This window comes from Staurois parvus, unplaced genomic scaffold, assembly GCF_062004578.1.
Source record: "Staurois parvus isolate SC_StPar_1 unplaced genomic scaffold, SC_StPar_1.0 ptg001151l, whole genome shotgun sequence".
NCBI classification, from domain to species: domain Eukaryota; kingdom Metazoa; phylum Chordata; class Amphibia; order Anura; family Ranidae; genus Staurois; species Staurois parvus.
Window position 1 is genome coordinate 190,906 of NW_028318947.1, and position 20,933 is coordinate 211,838.

A 20,933-nucleotide genomic window follows, 5' to 3' on the forward strand; every position below is an offset into this window, starting at 1 on the left:
TTTTTGTCACTTTGTATCCGTTCTGTTTGTTCTGCCGGCGAGAATTGTAGGTTGCACGCGGCCGGCTTCCACTGTTGCTATGACGACGCCCTCTGCTGCCATATATGGTCAGGAGGTGGAGGAGGGAGTCCCGGCTGGATCGGAGGATTTGTCCTGATCTTCCAGGCACTGCAGGATCTCTGCTACCTGTTGCTGTGCTCAGTGTACGAGCCGGGGGTGGAGGAGGACTGATACTACAGGGGAGATCAGGGAGCCTGGAGGACGACTGACAACTCTGGAAGAGTCCAGGAGCTGAGCTGGAGGATGTGTGGATGACTTGGGTCCAAGGATGAGGATCTGATGGGTGAGGGGCACCTAGGAGGCTTTCCTGGACCTCAGTGACTTGGCCCTGGGCTGTGTCTTCTGATTGAGCTTCTACTTCATCTGGAACTGAGCACGACTGGCCATTTTCTGATGGTGGGACTCCGCTGGGACCTGGGGAAAAGCCTGGTGGATAGAGAAGCTTGGATGTGGTTTGGACCTGGACAGCATTGGTGGAGGTGGAAGTGAACAGCAAGGTTTGGAGATAACCTGGAAGGTCTAGTGTGGAGGTGCTGTGAATAGACTTTAGTTATTAAGGTTAGTAGGTCTTGGGCGTGGCGTGGACATGCTCTTGGACCTGGCCAATGACTGAAGAATTACGTTTTTTTTAGAATTTTTCTCTTTATGATGGGGTTTTTTACTCCTTGGCCTTGGATATAGGGGTCTTGAGTCTGCCTTATCTTGTCATATCCTGATTACATGTGAGTGGTGGGACTCACATGGGACTTGGGGTACAAGCCTCATGAATGGAAAAGCCTAAATGTGGTGTGGATCTGGACAGCAAGGATATAGGGTATCTTCATACTTGTCTTCTGGTTCATTTGGAGCTGGACCCCTTTATGGTGGAGTTTCGAAGTGATTGCCTTTGGATATAAAGGTCTTCTGGTTCATCTGGAGCTGACTGAGGACTCGTATAAGACCTGATTAAAATGCCTACATGGTGTGGAGGTGAACGGAAAAGGCTGGAAGAACCTGGAAAGTAGGTTTTGGAGGTGCTGCGAACAGGATTTGGTTATCCTGATCAGTAGATCTTAAGCGTGAAGTGGACCTGCTACTGGATCTGGCCACTATTCAAAGAATTAAGTTCAGTATATTCCTTTCTCTTTATGGTGGTGTTTCATAGTTGTTAGCCCTGAATATAGGAGTCTTGAGACTTGTCTTGTGGTTCATCTGGAGCTGGGTATAAGTGGATATTGAGTGGCCAGGACAGAAGACTCCTATGAGACCTGGCTAAAAATCCTACATGGTGGGGAGTTGGACAGCATTGTCAGGGAATGACATGAAGCTGAATAGAAGGATTTGGGGGCGACCTGAAAAGTAGAAATTGAAATTGCTATTATAAGCAGAGCTTGAGTTATCCCAGTCTTTGATTTCTGGTTATGAAATGGCCCTGGATGTAGGAAGTGAGTTTTAGGAGTGATCTGCTCCAGTATAGTGGAGCTCAGTGGACCTGTTCCTTAATCTAGTTACTAATAATAGGGTTTGAGGGCAACCTAGAAAGTAGAGCTTGGTGGTGCTGTGATCAGAAAGGATTGGGTTTTCCTGTTTACTAAGCCTGGGCATGAAGAAGACCTGGTCCTAGAGAGTGGGAATAGGGATAGTGGGGCTTGGTGGTCCTGAATCTGCCTACTGGTCGTATGATTTTGTAAGTAGGAATTGAATGTGTTATGAACTGTGGGGCTTGAGTTATCCCAGTCAGTAGGCCTAGGGTGTGAAGTAGACCTAGACACAAAGCTTAAAGTGCAGGAGTGACTTTGTCTACAACAGCGATCTCTCTTTTTACAGTGGGGGTTCAGTGTGATTTACATAGGGCATAGAGATTTGGTGGGAATTAAAACCTCGGAAATTGAGCTTGAGAGTCTCCGGACCCCATCAACTGTCCAGAGCAGAATGTTGGCCTGTTGAGCTGGCATGGTCTGCTCATGCTTTGGATGATCTAACCTATATTTCTCAGAGCTGATGCGAATTTGGTTGTTATTGAATGCTCTTTAAAAAACTAGGTTCATGGAAATTTAGAAGGACCTGGGACAGTTTGAATTCCCAAAATAAAAAATCCAGATGTTCTCATCCTCTAGCCCCATGGTGTATATACTTGCAGCGTCCTTTCAGAATACCTCTGTTGGTTCTGGACACAAGACATGGACTGTGGTAAAGCCAGACCTGTCTCCCGGTACATTCTCTGCAACTGGTTCTTGCACTGAGAACATGAAGACGGGGAGTTAACGAATACAATGGATAAGGTAACGTTCACCACCTGTTCTGTGCTCTTGTTAATAATTAATTATAACAATTCATTTACCTTTTCTTTTGTTTTCATGACGTTTTCTTGAGAGCATTGTTGTCATGTTAAAGTTGAGTCCAGTTTTGGACACCGGTGTTTATTGCTGACAGTGTCCCTGTTTGGGAGATTTGCTTTAATTTTCTGTTCCAGTGACAGAAGAGGATGTTATGTCTCCTTTATACATTATAGTACTTATCCCTTGCCACTGAAGAAAAAAGTCCCCACTTTTAAAAATGCCAACAAGCTTATTATTTTAGTTGGGCCAGTTGGTTGTGGAATTTCTGAAGTATGTTGTGATGCTTAAAGCTATCCATGCATGGCTGAATGAAAGAATCTAAAAGTGAAGCTTTAGCCTCTTTATAGGAGACTGTTTGACTTGAATTGTAAAATTATACCTGATGTGCAAGAATGATATCATAACTGAGTTCCTGCTAAAATTGCTGATTGGCTGGTTGGGTCTGGGTTCAATGCTTCGGAGATCTGATGGTAACGACTGTCTAATGGCATTATCCTCATTTTGTAGAGATGTCCTCTCACTTCCTGTTGAATCTCTAGGAGAGGAAAAGCAAGAAAATCTCTCTGCGACCGCAAAAAATAAACTGACAAGGCTTTTAACTTTTCCCTATTCTATTTAAAAACAAAAAAAGGTTTTAACTATACGTGTTCTTTTAAAGGTTGCTTTATTCTATACCAGGGTTTTTCAACCAGAGATCATGAAACCCTAAGGTTCCTCCAGAGTTTGCTAGGGGTTCCTTGAGCAATAGCTGCCTCTCAGATACGTTCACACTGACACCATTGATCATTTTTAGCTATCTGTAAGGGGTGATTCTTCCCAATGGCCACAGTTGTAAGGAACATTCTTGTCACTGCTCCTCACCCTAACCAGTCATGAGTTGTAGACAGTAATTTTTAGCAGGGATTCCCTGAGACCAGAAAATTAATTCAAGGGTTCCACTGTGTTGAAAAGGTTCAGAGATGCTGATCTATACTTCTAGTTTAGTATTGTGAATCTATTGCCAAACTCAATCAATAACCAGCCTCTTGTATCTCTCATGGACATCACTGGTGAAATGTTCCTAGTGTCATCAAACTGCCTGACTTCTTAATAACAGGTCATGGATTACCTGAAGTGCAGAGTTAAAGTGGAAAACTACTTCAGAAGTTACAAGTACTGTAGCTGCTAACTTTTGAAAGACACATACTTAACAGCCCATGAAGACCAGCACTTTCCACAAAGCCTGATTCTTTGCAGGGCTTCTGAACTTTCTCGCTGCCATCTTGCATTCAGGAGCTGGCTGTCACTTCCTGATTACTCAGTCAGCCCCTTACTGTGCACGAATGAGACAACGGACTGCGCGGGGGGGGGGGGGGGGGGACAGGTCCTGTAGTCTGCTGGGATGTGTACCCCAGGAGGCTGAAAGAGTGGGCTGAGAGTATGTCTTCCTCACCAAGCCGAGGAACAAGTACCACCACAAAGGGTACTGTGTTTTCCTATAACATGGAGGGAAGGGTCAGAGTGAAATCTGCTGTCAAGAAATCTTCAATATAGGATGTGCAGCGGGATCATAAAGGTACCAAGATGCAGTATAGCCCCAGAACTTTGACCACAATAAGTAATCCTTTCTAGCACAATATTTCAAACCAGTCCCTTCTCACCATAAGATGATCTGAAATATTGTGATTCCTAGATATGAGAAACATTGGTTCTAAAATATCAGGCATCTGCTGCTGCCTTTGCACTAATTGCCTTTAATAGTCCATGGAAATACTAATGCCGGCTTAAAGATGCAGGCCCCTGACAATGGGCCTCATCACATTGCTTTATTCATGTAAAGGGAAGCAATTCATATCATACCCAAAATTCTACTGTTCTTGGTTATCAGAACTCCATTGTGGCCTGAACAAATTTTAGAGTTGAGTTTGGAGGACTAACCTTTTTGAGTCTAGAGCAGCTGTTCTCAACCGGGCTTCCTCCAGTGGTTGCCAGGGGTTCCTTGAGCTGTGGCTATTAAACCCCCCATTTGATGATGCTGTAATAGTTCCTGCAGCATGGCAGGCACCAGTAATCTTTCAGCCATGCAGAATAATGTAGATAACTGCTCATAATGTCAATGGGCCCTTAGCTTGCTTTTTGTCTTTTTTTTTTTTTTTAAATCTTGCTACATTTGTAGTGCAGGTTTGGTGCGAATAAAAAAAAAAAACTTGCCCAAAACTAACCTTCCCATTAAAATGAACAGAAAACACATCAAATGCACCTGTGTTGTGTGTTTGGTGTGGTTTTTTGTGTCCTGTAAAAAAAACACACTGCAAATGCAGCAAAAAAGCAGCATATGCTTTTTCAGTGTGGAAGTAGTCATAAGTGGGTATTCTTGCTACTTGCTACCAATGTAAGAGGCATTTTCTCATTGACCTCCAATGCATTGGTTTTAGCAGGCGTTTCTCAAGACTCTCTGATTTCTTTAAACATTTCAGCTATGTTCCCTAAGGTCTGTTTAATGTTGCTGATTGTTAATTAGAGAAGATTCATAAGTATGGAAGTTTCTACTCTGATTACATACTTCATTTCCTGGCTGATGTTGAAAATTAATTTCAGTCATTCAGTTGCTTAATTTGCACTTCTAAAGGTGTGCACTGTAGACACTGCACATTAAGGGGCTGCCCATTGCTTAGCAGTTTGCAAGTGATAGTTCATATAGACTTGAAACACACTATATTGCCAAAAGTATTGGTCGGCCTGCCTTTACACACACATGAACTTTAATGGCATCCCAGTCTTAGTCCGTAGGGTTCAATATTGAGTTGGCCCGCCCTTTGCAGCTATAACAGCTTCAACTCTTCTGGGAAGGCTGTCCACAAGGCTGAGGAGTGTGTCTATGGGAAGGTTTGACCATTCTTCCAGAAGTGCACTTGTGAGGTCAGGCACTGATGTTGGATGAGAAGGGCTGGTTCATAGTCTCCGCTCTAATTCATCCCAAAAGTGTTCTATTGGGTTGAGGTCAGGACTCTGTGCAGGCCAGTCAAATTCCTCCACCCCAAACTTTGCTCATCCATGTCTTTATGGACCTTGCTTTGTGCACTGGTGGGCAGTCATGTTGGAACAGGGAGGGGCCATCCCCAAACTGTTCCCACAAAGTTGGGAGCATGAAATTGTCCAAAATGTCTTGGTATGCTAATGCCTTAAGAGTTCCCTTCACTGGAACTAAAGGGCCAACCCAACACCTGAAAAACAACCCCACACCATAATCCCCCCTCCACCAAACTGTACACTTGGCAAAATGCAGTCAGGCAAGCACCATTCTCCTGACAACCGCCAAACCCAGATGCATTCATCGGATTGCCAGACAGAGTAGCGTGATTCGTCACTCCATAAAACACTTCTCCCCTGCTCTAGAGTCCAGTGGCGGTGTGCTTTACACCACTGCATCCGACTTTGCATTGCACTTGGTGATGTAAGGCTTGGATGCAGCTGCTCGGCCATGGAAACCCATTCCCGTTCGCACTGTTGTGCTAATCTGATTTCCACACAAAGTTTGGAGGTCTTTAACTGTTGACTCTGCAGACAGTTGGCAAATTCTGCACACTATGTGCTTCAGCATGCACTGACCCCACTCTGTCATTTTTACGTGGCCTACCACTTTGTGGCTGAGTTGCTGTTGTTCCCAGTTGCTTCCACTTTGTTATAATACCACTAACAGCTGACCGTGGAATATTTAGTAGCAAGGAAATGTCACGATTGGACTTATTGCACAGGTGACCACCTATCACGGTACCACGCTTGAATTTACTGAGCTCCTGAGAGTGACCCATTCTTTCACAAAATTTTGAAGAAGCAGTCTGCATGCCTAGGTGCTTGATTTTATACACCTGTGGCCATGGAGGTGGTTGGAACACCTGAATCTAATGATTTGGAGGAGTGACCCAATACTTTTGGCAATATCGTGCATATGCTTGTGCAACTTTTGAAACTGAAAGGCACTGGTGGATGTATGTCAGGAAAAGTGTTTAAAGCTGTTTGACTTTCATCCTAAATATAAACTTCCTTACCCCCCTCCCCTTCACATTTGAATATAATTTTTTTAACCTCATAGGGTATTTGTGGTACAATAGAGACTACACATGCCTGTGAACTATTGCTTAGTCTTAAACTGATGTCATTCCCAATCTTCCTGCTCACTGAAAGATCTGTCATCACCCACCCATCCAGACATGACCTCACCCTTCCACTGAATCACAACAGGAAATCATTTATACATTTTGAATAAGAAATAAATAAAATAAGTTTTGTTTCTGAAACATTAGCTTTGTAGAAATGTGTTGCTGTTCTAGTTCCCATAATATTCTTATGTCCCTCCATTATAATAGATAAAACACCAAATTGAAGCTTTTTGACTCCCTGTATCTAAGCACCTCTCCAGTGTTTGTGTTTACCGCTTGTTGGTGGGCAGACAACTCAAGCTGAGTGGAGTTCCTTCTATGATCAAAAAAATTAGAAGATACAACAGTAGTTATTGATTGTGTTAGCAAAGTACACGTTCAGCTCTGATTATACACTGCTCAAAAAAATTAAAGGAACACTTTCTAATCAGAGTATAGCATCAAATCAACTAAACTCCTGGGATATTGATCTGGTCAGTTAAGTAGCAGAGGGGGTTGTTAATCAGTATCAGCTGCTTTGGTGTTATTGAAATTAACAGGTGCACTAGATGGGCAACAATGAGACGACCCCCAAAACAGGAATGGTTTTACAGGTGGACGCCACTTACATTTTTTTTTTTTTTTTTTTACCCTACTCATCTTTTCTGACTGTTTGTCACTAATTTTGCATTTGGCTAGGGTCAGTGTCACTACTGGTAGCATGAGGTGATACCTGGACCCTACAGAGGTTGCACAGGCAGTCTAACTCCTCCAGGATGGCACAGCAATACGTGCCATTGCCAGAAGGTTTGCTATATCTCCCAGCACAGTCTCAAGAGCATGGAGAAGATTCCAAGAGACCGGCAGTTACTCTAGGAGAGTTTGACAGGGCCGTGGAAGGTCCTTAACCCATCAGCAGGACTGGTATCTGCTCCTTTGTGCAAGGAGGAACAGGATATGCATTGCTAGAGCCTGAAAAAAAATTACCTCCAGCAGGCCACTGTTGTGAATGTCTCTGACCAAACAATCAGAAGTAGACTTCATGAGGGTGGTCTGAAGATCCGACGTCCTCTAGTGGGCCCTGTGCTCACTGTCTGGAACCAGAGCTCGATTGGCATTTACCATTGAACAACAGAATTGGCAGGTCCACCACTGACGTCCTGTGCTTCTCACAGATGACAGCAGGTTCACCCTGAGCACATGTGACAGACATGAAAGGGTCTGGAGAAGCTGTGGAGAACATTACGCTGCCTGTAACATTGTTCAGCATGACCATTTTAGTGGTCGGGCAGTGATGGTCTAGGGAGGCATATCCATGGAGGGACGCTCAGACCCCCACAGGCTAGACCAGTGTTTCTCAACCTTTTTTTCAGTCAAGACACCCTTTAAAATTCTGAACAATCTCAAGTCATCCAATCTAAAATGTGAAAAACTATTCTACACTCATCCAGTACACCCAACATTAGAGGTGATTTATTCTTCCAAAGCAAATACACCTTTGTACACTGGTACTGACTATTATTCCAGTGTGTCTCTCCCATTTTCTCTCCCTCACTCTGCTAATGTGACCCCAATGCTGACAGAGAGGGTCAGGGGAGGGCCAAAAAAAGATGATGTGCAGGCACCCGACGTCCTTATCAACTGATGACAATGGCTAAGAGGCTGGGCTAGACAATGGCACCCGAAATGGCACCCTGACTGGCACCCCTTTCTAAACTGTGAAAAACTATTCTAATAGTTTTACATAACACCGCAACATCCACACATGTAGGACACCCAACATTAGAGGTGACTTATTCTTCCAAAGCAAGTACACTTTTGCACACTGGTACTGACTAGTACTCCAATGTTTCTCTTCTCCCTCCAGTTTTTCTCCATCACTGAGCTAATGTGACCCCAGCACTGATGGAGAGGGGAGGGTCAAACTAGGATGCTGTGCAGGCAGCTGATATCCTCCTTATCAACTGATGTCATTGGCTGTCAGGTGGCTCAAAGGTCGTAATGGTGCTCAATGAAAACCTGTGATTTTGTGTAACTAAAAGGCAGGCTTGTTCCACCCGCTGGTTTGTAGACAAGTTTTGGGAAATTTTTAGAGCTTTTGCCAAGGCACCCCTGAAGAAACCTCAAGGCGCCCCAGGGTGCCTGGACACCCTGGTTGAGATAGGCTGCTCTAAAGGATTCCCTTAGCTCCTAAAAGGGAGCTACATAAAAGGTGATGTAGGAAAGTGAAGAGATAGATGGAGGCGATGGGCCACCGAAGACACTCTAAAAAGAAAAGAGGTGCAAGGAGGGAGGGGGGTTTTAGGCAATTGACTCTTCTTTGAGGAGTCAAGTTCTCTAGTTTCAGAGATCCATTGCAAGTGACTGACCGCATTTAATGAAAGGAAAAGCACTGCAAGTAAGAATTTAAAATACAGATTGTTCTGTGCTTTAACCTGAAATATATTTTAAGTTGGTGACGGTGGTTTCTTTCAGCGTTGGACACTGTCTGTAGAATTTGTGCATGTTTTCTCACATTCCAAAAATATACTTGTAGGTCACTTGAATTCTTCCAAAAACTTGGCCCTAGTGTGTGTATGAGTGTGGTGGGGACTTTAGATTGTAGGGGGAAAATGGTTCTATCCACTCTATTAAAGCTTAATCAAAGTATAGAAATTACATATACGGGTCAAGTTTCAAATCTCAATAGTTTCATCCTGTTTCTTAACCTCCCTGGCCGTATTCCCGAGTGTAGCTCGGGGTAAAGTTTCAGTACCACAAGCGGTAACCCCGAGCTACACTCCTTACCATGCTTACCATGCGGCGCTGCTCCTGGATCCCTCGATCACTTACCTTGTCCTGCGCTCCCGCGATGTCCCTCCTGCAGTGTCCCCAGCAATGTAATCCGGCGGATGACGGCATCTGTCATCTGGGTTCCGTCCCCTGCGAGCGTCGGGACATACAGGGATGGAACTGGCGGGAAATTTGAAAATGACAAAAAGTGACATTCACTAAAATCACCAGGTAAAACATTACTGTATCAGACCATTTCACATACATTTTGTCCCGAGTGCTTTGTCCTGTGCCCTGCCTGCATTTTTACTGTTCTTTCCGCCTGGAAACTGAGACATGTCCATGGCGTCCAAAAAGCGTCCCTTTAGGTCAAAAGCGGTTTTAGACCGGCTAGAGAACAGCGATAGTAAATCAGAACCACTTGCAGAATTGAGTGATAATGATTTGTGGGGGAAATTCGTCATCAGACACTGAAAACGATTCTGCGACTTTGCTCAGTGATGTGCGAACTTGGCGCTATATTTCAATTTTCAGTGTTTTTGGTTTGATTATATTATTGAATTAAATTTATTATTATTTTTCATGATTATTTATTAAATTATAATTTATGATTTTGTGTTTCAAGTTTTATCACACCTGGGATGTTTACTAGACTCTTGTTCGGACAGATTTCAGTGAGTTATTCCTAAAAATTACAGGCCTACAATAAAAAAAAACATATTTCCATGCAAAAACATTTACCGCTTTGAGCACTGAAATATGGACATAATCAGACCGCTAGGGAGGTTAAACAATCTCTGTACATTTTAGCCCCAGTAAATACCTTAGAATCAGTCCAGAGATCCCCATCTGCTTTATATCTGTATCTGCATTATATTCTGCTCTCTCAATACCTCTTTTTTGTAGTCACACATTAAGATGCACACATTTAGATTTAGAGCAGAGAGTAAGTGATGATCCTAAGTGAAAAAACACAGTGCTGGCAAACCTTTAGACAAGCATGTTGGCACTGGGAGGTGCAGATTTTAGTTGTGCTGTGATGATTAGTTGCTTGATTATTGTTCCAGATGCAGGTCTGAGAATGTAATCAAGCAACTGATGGGCACACTGCATAGCTAAAGTCTACACCAGTGGTCTCCAAACTGCGTCCCTTTGCTTGCTTTTATCTGGCCCTTAAGGCAATATTTCTGCCACCGACACCAACAATGGGGCATAATTCCAGCCACTGATACCAACACTGGGGCACTATTCCTCCCACTGACACCAATTATTTCTCCCCCTAATGCCATTGTTTAATCCCACTGGTCACAATCCCCCCACCACCCTAACATCGGAAGGACAGTAAACGGCCCCCTTCTTTAGAAAGTTTGGAGACACCATCCTGGGTCCAGCTCCTTCCTGGAATTTGCATGTCTAAAGGGTGTCCAGAGGATGTGTTCTTTCACTTTTGCTGTCAGCATTTTGTGTCGGTGAATAATGCCCTTTTATTATTAAAATAATGAATGCTACCCAAGTAATTCTTTTAGGAGCTTTTTTTAACAGCTCTATAAATGGTTTGCAAGAAGGAAGAAGGTGCTGTGGTCAAAGGAGACCCAAATTTAACTTTTTGGCCTAAAATCAAAATGCTATGTGTGGCGGAGAACAAACACTGCACATCACCCTGAACACACCATCCCCACAGTGGAGCATGGTGGTGGCAGCCTCATGCTGTGGGGGTTTTCTTCAGCAGGGACAGGGAAGCTGCTCAGAATTGATTGGAAGATGGATGGAGCCAAATACAGAGCAATCTTAGAAGAAAACCTGTTAGCCTGCAAAAGACCTGAGACTGGGGCAGAGGTTCACCTTCCAGCAGTACAATGACCCTAAACAAACATACAGCCAGAGCTACAATGGAATGGTTTAGATGAAAGCATATTCATGTGTTAGAATGGCCCACTCAAAGTCCAGACCTAAATCCAATTGAGACTCTGTGGCAAGACTTGAAAATTACTGTTCACAGACGCTCTCCATCCAATCTGGCAGAGCTTGAGCTATTTTGCAAAGAAGAATGGGCAAAAATTTCACTTTCTAGATGTGCAAAGCTGGTAGAGACATCCCAAAAAAGACTTGCAGCTGTAATTGCAGCGAAAGGTGGTTCCACAAAGTATTGACTCAGGGGGGCCACACTTGCCAGATATATTTGTAAAAAAAATTTGAAAAACAATTATCATTTTCCTTCCACTTCACAATTATCTGCCACTTTTGGTCTATCACATAAAATCCCAATAATTACGTTTTTGGTTGTAACATGACAAAATGTGGAACATTTCAAGGGGTATAGAATAAAATAGCAATAAAAGTGAGTGCTCTAAGATAAGCAGCTGGACACTCAAGGAAACCAAATAAAACCTCGTCATAAACATATAATAGAAAAGTGCAGCGCTGATCAATAAAAAAAATAGAGTATAAGTATTGTCCCTAATAATAACAGCATATCTTAGTGACAGTCTATATAGTAAAGATAACGTGGTATAATAATTCAATCCCGTGGTGGTGCTCCCAGTGGTAAGTTAAGAATTACGCACTCACCAGAAGCGTAATTCAATTACGCAATATGTAAAACAACACGGGTCTCCTTCACAGGTATAGGTCCGGACTGGAACTCCCTCAGGGTGGTAAGGTTATGAGCCCTCGGAGGTGTAGAATGATCCAGCTGGCCAGAGGTCCCTTTTAAGGGATAGGTGGGTACAGATGCCTGCTTACAGGAGCTTCCCTCTCTGGACATGATGGACTGGTAACTGGATCACAGCAGGGCTCTAAATAATATAGCTCCTACACACGTTTCCTTCTTAGTTCACTAAGAACTGGCTCCACCATCTTGGATACAGGTGCCGGCTATGGCTTTCTGAGCAACCACTGCTGGCTCCCCACTGCAGATGCCTAAGCTTGGACTTCGGACAGGCAGGGCAGGGGAGTTCATCCTCACCAAGGCGAGGATTGTGGGTGTGGGTACCACTAAAAATCAGTACTCTCCCCCCTTCCCCAAAAATGCCTGTAACTCTGGCTGGTGGAGGGAGAAAACCAGCGGGACTTCACTTTAAGTAAAGTTCCGCTTTAAGAAGAATTGCTTCCTTCCTGCTTTGCTTCCTATTATAGAAATGCAGTCTTCATCCAGGGAAAGTAACAGAGGAATGGAAACTCAGCCAAGATATAATCATATGACGTCTCTTCTTCTGTTCTATTTCCAGTTCTCAACTGAGTTTCAGAATAGACCATATTCCAGAACACCGGACTTGTTATTAGAGGAAGATTTGATGGTGGGGTTAATCTAAAGGTATACAGGCCCCTGTGCTGAGTGATGGGCTGCGTATTCAGCCCCTAACTATATTATTGCCAGAAGAAACCTTCATCAGATCAGCCAAAATCTTTAAAGCTCAACTCTGGGGAAAGTTAAACCCTTCCCTTGCAGTGGGGCTGTCCCCACACCGCAAGGGAAAAATTTTGCATAGGTCTTTGGGGGGGGTGCAAAAAGCAGTTTTATTTATCTGATGCTCCACTCTCCAAGGCTTCCTTCGTGCTGTTAGACTGGTTCCAACAGCCTCTTCTCTCCAATGCTGCAGTGGTTGCAGGTCCTCTGATATTATCATATCCAACAGAGAGCCTATAGCTTTGTATTGGTTGGGGGGGGACGACTGATGGAGCATGGGGAAGCAAATGAGAATGCCGGCTGTCCAGGAAACGGGATCAGGTATGTTTTTCACAGCCCCCTACCCTAAAGGGGCACTTATTCCTTGCTGGTCAGGGGTAGTCCCACTTGAAAGGTGTTTTTTTTAATTGACATTTTCATATGCTTGCTTTTCCACACTTTCTAATTCTATTAAAGTAAAACTTTATGTATGTCATGTGCCTCTTCCTCCCTCTTGCAGTTTTTTTTTAACTGGTGTTTATTTTTGATCACCTAAGTGATAATCGCATTCCTCCCCCACCTGCACATGTCTTGCAGGGCTTCAAGTCCCAAGCAAGGTACTTTTGCGGGTTTCCCTGTCCATCTGGACACGTGCAGGGATTTATGTGCATGCACAAAGACGCCTATATAGGAATTCTGGAGACTTTGCCATCTTTGTTCATGCTTGGAAAATCATCTGCGCATGTACAGATGTCCAAATACATGAAAGTCATTGCTGTTACATCCCAGTGTCATCTACACAATCCATATAACTAAAGAAAAGCTGCCACTCCAGTGTATACTCTGTTTATTGGCGGGTAATGGGTGACTGCCACAAATGTCAATGCATTTTGACTCCATCATGAAAAGGCCAGTTTGGCTGAAACGCGTTGACATTTGTGGCTGCCATCTGTTACCCACCAATAAATACAAGTTTGCAGAGGATACACTGGAGTGCCGGCTTTTCTTTGCTCACGCTAAGATGTGCTGAAGGGCTATACCAGGACCTGAAGGCCAGGCTGAGCCCTCCGGTACATCTGTACATGCACTAAAATGACCACACTGGATGGGGGCGAAGCTGGTACATGAGCGGAATGGAATACTTGAGAGAGCGTCAGTGGCTCAATGCAATGAATTAGTCTTTCTCATATGGCCTCATTCACATAAATGCATGGAATGATCTTGTATGTATCATCCATACTGCACATTCACCTGTGTTCAGGTGCATCTAGGTTACCTGTGCTTGGAGAAAATAGAAATTTGTCATCTGGGGGCAGGTTAGATCCTCCAAACGCATATAAATGCAGGAGAAAGTGAACTGGAAAGTGTTACGTTTGTTTATACTTCCCTGATTGATAGGCGTAAGTAAAACAAACACAGAAAGTACTAGTGAATGTAGCCTAACTACTGAGAAAAGGTATCCACCACCCCAGGACACGCCCCCTGCAGAGTCAGACCTAGAACTCTCCAATCAGCAAAGCTCATACTCCCGGCTGATTGGAGAGCACTAGTTCCAAATGTGTTGGATCTTTTCAGAGAGACCACTGCTTCCACAAAGAGCAAGGGTCCTTCTCTACAACAGCCTTTTGTACTTGGCTTTTGGCTTCTCTCTAAGGAACACAAGATTCTAAACACCTTGGGACAATCCAGTAAAGTATTTTCAACATTTTTCTGGTGGTATGCTTTCTTTAAAATGTCATGTACTTAACAAAACTGTCGCAAGACTTTCACGAATTAAGAGTTTTGACACATGCCACAGATTCAGGTAGGTCTTGTTTGCATCACTTCAACCATGTGCGGCTATTACTGTGACAAATTGTAATTGAATCGCTACAGGTTCATAGATAACAAAGCTGGAGGTAATTGGGACAAATATTGAAAGGTCGGCACTCTGGAATAAAATGCAAATAAAGAGTTCTTTACCACATACCCATTGGGATGATAAGGGATCCTATGCATCTTTTGTGTATAGGATTTCTTTGTATCCCAATGGGTATGTCATAAAGAACTCTTTATTTGCATTTTATTCTAGGGTGCTGACCCTTCATTATTTGGATATATATGTTTGATGGCCTGTCTAGCTGCAGTCTTGACACAGGTGGAACTTTGCTATACCGCATAAAGAATATAGGGGTTGCAGTACCACACCTCATTGTTATGGATTCCGTAATTCAGACAAACACTTGGTGTGCAGGACCATGCCAGTGCTCAGAGTGGGGCCGCTATGTAGTAGAAGAGCAGGGCATGTCTGTGTGGGGATGCCATCATGAATATGATAGCTTTCCGCTCAGAGTATCTTGGCCCCTTTCAGCTTCCGGTCAGGAGATTCCCTGTTCAGTGGCTGAATGTTAACAAATTGGCTAGGGATTCTAGCTGATGCTATTAACCAAATATGGCATTGACTATATTTGGTCATTAGCGTTGGCCAGCATCTATGCCCCTTTGTTTACATTCAGCAGGTAGGGAATCTCCTGGCTGCCAAATGAATGGGGCCAAGGATGCTTTATTGGTTGACGTCATTGGGATGCATCATTGGTTACTAGGGCAAGGGTGCTGTGCGGATCGGATATGAAAACATGGTCTTCAGCACGCCTCCCACCATGCCTCCAAGCAACATATTTTTGTACCTGTGTCCGTCAGGTATATGAATCTGTTGAAAGTACCAACATTTGTTGGATGGCATCTTAAGAATGTCTACTACACTCCTTGGCATTTATTTTCATACACATGAAATGTATTTAACTGATTTAAACTGAAAGTTCAGTTGCAACTTTGTCAGCTGGTTTTGTTTGCTTCAAACAGCTTTTGCATTCCTATACAAGTCTAGTGGAATGAAAAATCACTGGACCATCTGAAGTCACAAGGAGATCAACTGCTGGTCAATGAATTCTGAAGTGTCTCTGAAGTGTCTGAAAGTCACACTATCTTCACCTGGTCCTTCTGGGTTTGTGGGCTCCAGCGGCTTAAATGGCTGAGCCACGACGACACTGTTTATGGCACACAGCTCTGAAGGAATGGCACGGGCATGCCCTTCCTTCAGAGCGCATGTGCCGGTGTCTTTTACAAGTAAATATCGCCTAAACGGTACACTTCGAGGAGATTTTTACAGTACCTACAGGTAAACCTTATTATAGGCTTACCTATAGGTACAAGTGAAAAAACTAATTTACTACCACTGTAAAAAGAATCTGCCATTAAAAAAATAAATATTTTTTTAAAAAAGCTGATGTGTATATACAGTAGTTCTACCTGGAGATGCCTACACATTCCTAAATGGCTTTCTACTTTCACACTCTGCCCAAAACCAATGCCTTTCTAATTGGGGGAAAAGCTCTGATACTTCTTGAAAATGTTGAAGCTTGCTTGCCCACTTCTGGATCCCAATACATTCACCAAGACTGGCTGTCTCACTGAACAATAGAAATTTTTGGGAGGCGACCAGCATGCCTCCACACTACCAGAAACATGCACTGCTTGCTGCCCTCAACAGACCGGGGTGGTCCAACTTCACTGAATGCAAAATAGAAAAATAAAAAGGGCGCACCGACCTAGTGCATTATCGTTTAAAATATTTATTGAAAAAAATCAAGGTAAGTATTATACTCACAATGAACACAGGCATATCACACCGAACAAGATAATGTATCCAAGCAGCACCTGAGTCCATACGATGGAATCTTGGATGACCAACTGGTAACGCGTTTCGAGGCCACAACCTCTTCCTCAGAGCTGAAAGACTAACCAAAACCTGAAAGACGTGGAAGAAAGCGAAAAACTACCATTCGAATGGATAGAAGAATAGCCAAAATGGCAAGGACTCAGCCAACAATCAGCTCCAGGAAGATCAAAGAAGGTGTAAAGTTACCTGTGAGTACTGTTACAATTAGAAGACGCCTATGTGAAGCCAAGCTATCTGCAAGAAGCCCCCGCAAAGTCCCACTGTAGAAAAATGACATGTGCTGAAGAGGTTACAATTTGCCAAAGAGCACATTGACTGGCCTAAAGAGAAATGGCGCAACATTTTGTGGACTGATGAAAGTAAGATTGTTCTTTTTGGGTCTAGTGGCCGGAGACAGTTTGTCAGATGACCCCCAAACACTGAATTCAAGCCACAGTACACTGTGAAGACAGTGAAGCATGGTTGTGCAAGCATCATGATATGGGGATGTTTCTCATACTACTGCCTATGTGTTGGGCCTATTTATCGCATACCAGGGATCATGGATCAGTTTGAATACATCAGAATACTTGAAGAGGTCATGCTGCCTTATGCTGAAGAGGAAATGCCCTTGAAATGGGTGTTCCAACAAGACAACGACCCCAAACACACCGGTAAACGTGCAACATTTTGGTTCCAGACCAACAAGATTGACATTATGGAGTGGCCAGCCCAATCCTCGGATCTTAATCCAATAGAAAACTTGTGGGGTGACATCAAAAATGCAGTTTCTGAGGCAAAACCAAGAAATAGAGAAGAACTGTGGAATGTAGTCCAATCATCCTGGGCTGGAATACCTGTTCACAGGTGCCAGAAGTTGGGTGACTCCATGCAACACAGATGTACAGCAGTTCTCAGAAACAGTGCTTATACAACTAAATATTCATGAAGTGATTGAAAGGAAAGCAAAATCTTCAAACATTTCTCAGTTTATATAGTGAATGTTTGAGTTTGTAAAGAAGAATACAAACACTGTATTTTTTTGAACAGTCTAATATTCACTTTTCTTCAATTTTTTTTAGAGGAACAACACAAATTTGATATATTTTTCTTCATGTTTTGATTTGGAATAGAATGTTTAGGAATCCCAATGCATTTGTGTGTATGGAAATAAAAGCTATTAGAAGGATTTTGAGCTTTATTCACTTTTTTCAACACACTGCTATTATTTTGAACACAACTGTATGTAAACAACTACGCCACATATGTAAGGTATTTCCAAAAATGGCAGAATGAAAGCCATCATTCTAGAGCCATAAATAATGGTTAACTCTAAAGTGCAAACTAGTAAAGGTTTTTAAAGCTTTGCCTCTGGACAGTTTTGGGTATCGTAGTCCTTTTCACCATTTTGTGGTTTCACAATTTTAAGGCTTCACATGTTTGCTTTCTACTTGATGCAATCTCTTTTTATGTTTTACAAAAAAAATGCATTCAAATTAATTTGTGTATGTTCTCTGGGAAATATGTGTTTGATAAACAGATGTGCAAAACATTGCAACGTCCACCATTTTATTCTACAGGGACATTGCTTTTAGAAACATAGCATTGTTTGGGGGTTTTCAGTAATTTGTCTAGAACAAATGCAGATTTTATTGTGTTCTTGAAAAATTTAAAAATTGCCTTGGTAAGAAAAGTGGTTGAAGAGGAACTTTTAAAAATTATATATGTATGTATATATATGTGTGTGTTTATACTTACAGTACCTGCTCTGTGCAATAGTATTGTAAAGAGTGACCCCTTCTCCTTATCTTCTCCTGTGTTCCCCCACCAGCTCTCCTCTCCTCCTCTTCTGCCTTTTCCCCCATAGCAAGCTATGTGCTATGGTGGGAACCGGTGTTGGGTGTTCTTCTGAGCAGGGCTGTGTGCTTTCATAGACACACACAGCACGTCTTGGCTCCACAACTCCCAACTCCTGCCGCTTTCAGTAAGAGAGCAGGAAGAGGGGAGAAGAGAGATTCAGAAGAGAGAGGCACAGAGTTGGATTGGTACAGGTAAGTGTTTAGGGGGGAGCACAGCAAGTGGTAAAACATCATTTTTTTAATAATTTTTTTTACTGTAATGCGGGGAACACACTAAGGCAAAAATTTTGTTTTAACTTTAGAACCAGTTTAAGTCCTGTGAAATTTTTCCCCCAACCCTCCTTTGTGGTGCTGCATCTTTAGGTGTCTGGCGCATGCACAGATGTGTCAAAAGGCATTGCCAAGTCTTTAGAACCCAGCAAAGATCTGCGTCACATCTATACACACACTGGGTTGTTGGTGAGGGAAGGGGAAGAGCCAGGAGAAAGAAAGCTAGAGTTCCACTTTAATATGATTATAATTTTATTAATATTATTCCAGGAAATACATTTCAGAGCTCTGACGGATAGTTCTGTCTATAATAATAATAAATCCTCCTGCGCTTCAGTGGATGATCCCTCACCCAAAGCTGCTCACACCCAATCCTATACAAAATAAAATAAAAATGGTGTAGCGCTAATCCATTAACACATATTAATTATATACATAGAAAATAAATGTAAACAACATGCACATAAATAATAAATGGCAAAACTGTAGTGATATAATCCATTCAGGATCCAATGGTGAAAATATACAAGGTGAAACGTGAAATACCAGGAATGTTCCTGTATGAGTGAAAACACAAATACACAAATCCTCAAACCCCCATATCCCCAAATGAGGGATCAAAAGGTACAAAAAATGGGGTGTACACTTAAGTGAATCCCCTACCAGGGGGATATAATATTCCGCTTTTTTTAATTCCAAATGGGAATACTTTTTGCCTAGTTTTGAATTATTAGTAATTCTAATCAAATTGTTATGACATAAATCTCTGCTCATAAATTTCCAAAATGTGTATGGAAAGCACCTATACCTGCCAAATTAAATATTTAACATTGCATATATATTTGCTGTTCAGCATTTTAGGCTGGAAGTGACCACTGGATGTTTCTTTCTGATGATTATGTATGTCTGTTCTATTAGGTGCACTATGAGGTGGAGGACATTGTCAATAAGTTAGAGGAAAAAGGTCTAAGTCCTGGAAACTCCACAGAAGAATATTTGGCCTTCTTGTGGAACCTTTACCAAGTAGCAGAAATAAATTTACTGGATGCAAATAACAGTTTGGAGGAGCTGAAACAGCAACAGGCAGAAGAAATGAAAGAGGTGCGTGTACCGATATACAGTATAACCCCAGGCTTAAGGGGTGTGAAGGTATTAGGAAAGCAACACCCCCCGCCCCCCTTATTTTTTCTGACATGTAAAAAAAAAAAAAAAAAAATTGGATAAATGTGTCAAGCATTCTCCCAGCTCTGACCATGTTTTCCTTAATGCAGTGGTGTCCCAGGATTGTCAGCTCCCTCTAACAGATTGTGATATTTCAGAAAAAATACTGCTTTGTCCACTACATGGAGCTGACGAGCATAGGAAAACACTGCATTAAAGCAGAACTATACTTCCCTCCACTGCAGCAATGTGGTGTCCAGGATCTCCCTGTCAGTCGCTGACATCTGTGGGAGTTTTTTTTTTCTGGATACCCTATATCTCCATAGAGCTAGTGAAGTTGGGTATACCACCCAAATGTTTTGATTCCTGGGTAGTTGTATATGTATAGACTTTTTGTCTATGAGATCTATACGTACTAAAGGCTGGTATACCTGACATGGTACTAAAATACGTGTGTCATGTTCTTATTCATTCTGTATAAGGTGGAGAACTATGTGGCCCATATCCGTAGCCTCACCGAGGAGAGGGAGGCCCTCACCACAGACTTTGAGAAGGAAAACGTACAGCTACGGATTGAACTTGAGAAGGTGCAGTTCCAGCAAGGTGTGTTCTCTGTATGTATGTGTGTATATATACAGTGGGGACAATAATTATTTGATCACCTGCAGATTTTGTACGTTTTCCCACTTACAAAGAAATGAAGGGTCTAAAATTTTTATCATGGGTGTATTTGAAATGATAGGTACAGAATATCAACCAAAAATCCAGAAAAAAAAACACATGATAAAAATAATATAAATTTGAGTTGCAGTTCAGTGAGTAAAATAGGTACAGTTGCAAGAAAAAGTATGTGAACCCCTTGGGATTACGTGGAGTTTTGCATGAATTGGGCATAAAATGTGCTCTGAACATCATCTAAGTCACAACAATAGAAGAACACAGTCTGCTGAACATAATACTACACAAACATTAGATGTTGCCATGGTTTAATTGCACATAACATGTAAACATTCACAGTTCAGGGAGGAAAAAGTATGTGAACCTTTGGACTTAATAACTGGTTGACCCTCCTTTGGCAGCAATAACCTCAACCAAACGTTTCCTGTAGTTGCAGATCAGACCTGCACAACGATCTGGAGTAATTTTAGACCACTCCTCTTCACAAAACTGTTTCAGTGTAGCAATATTCTTGGGATGTCTGGTGTGAATCGCTCTCTTAAGGTCATGCCACAGCATTTCAATCGGGTTGAGGTCAGGACTCTGACTGGGCCACTCCAGAAGGCATATTCTGTG

At 42.5% G+C, this 20,933-nt stretch overlaps 1 protein-coding gene across 2 annotated transcripts in view; it reads left to right on the forward strand.

The window, feature by feature from the left end:
- Window positions 1-124: 124 nt before the first annotated feature.
- The window catches only part of CCDC30 (coiled-coil domain containing 30), a 94,469-nt gene continuing 73,660 nt past the window's right edge, over window positions 125-20,933 (forward strand). For both annotated transcript variants that reach the window (XM_089659388.1, XM_089659389.1), the window contains exons 1-3: window positions 125-2,321; window positions 19,398-19,580; window positions 20,123-20,243. In XM_089659388.1, the coding sequence (XP_089515514.1) occupies window positions 2,313-2,321; window positions 19,398-19,580; window positions 20,123-20,243 (313 nt within the window). In that variant the 5' untranslated portion in view covers window positions 125-2,312. The remainder of the gene's footprint in view (window positions 2,322-19,397; window positions 19,581-20,122; window positions 20,244-20,933) is intronic.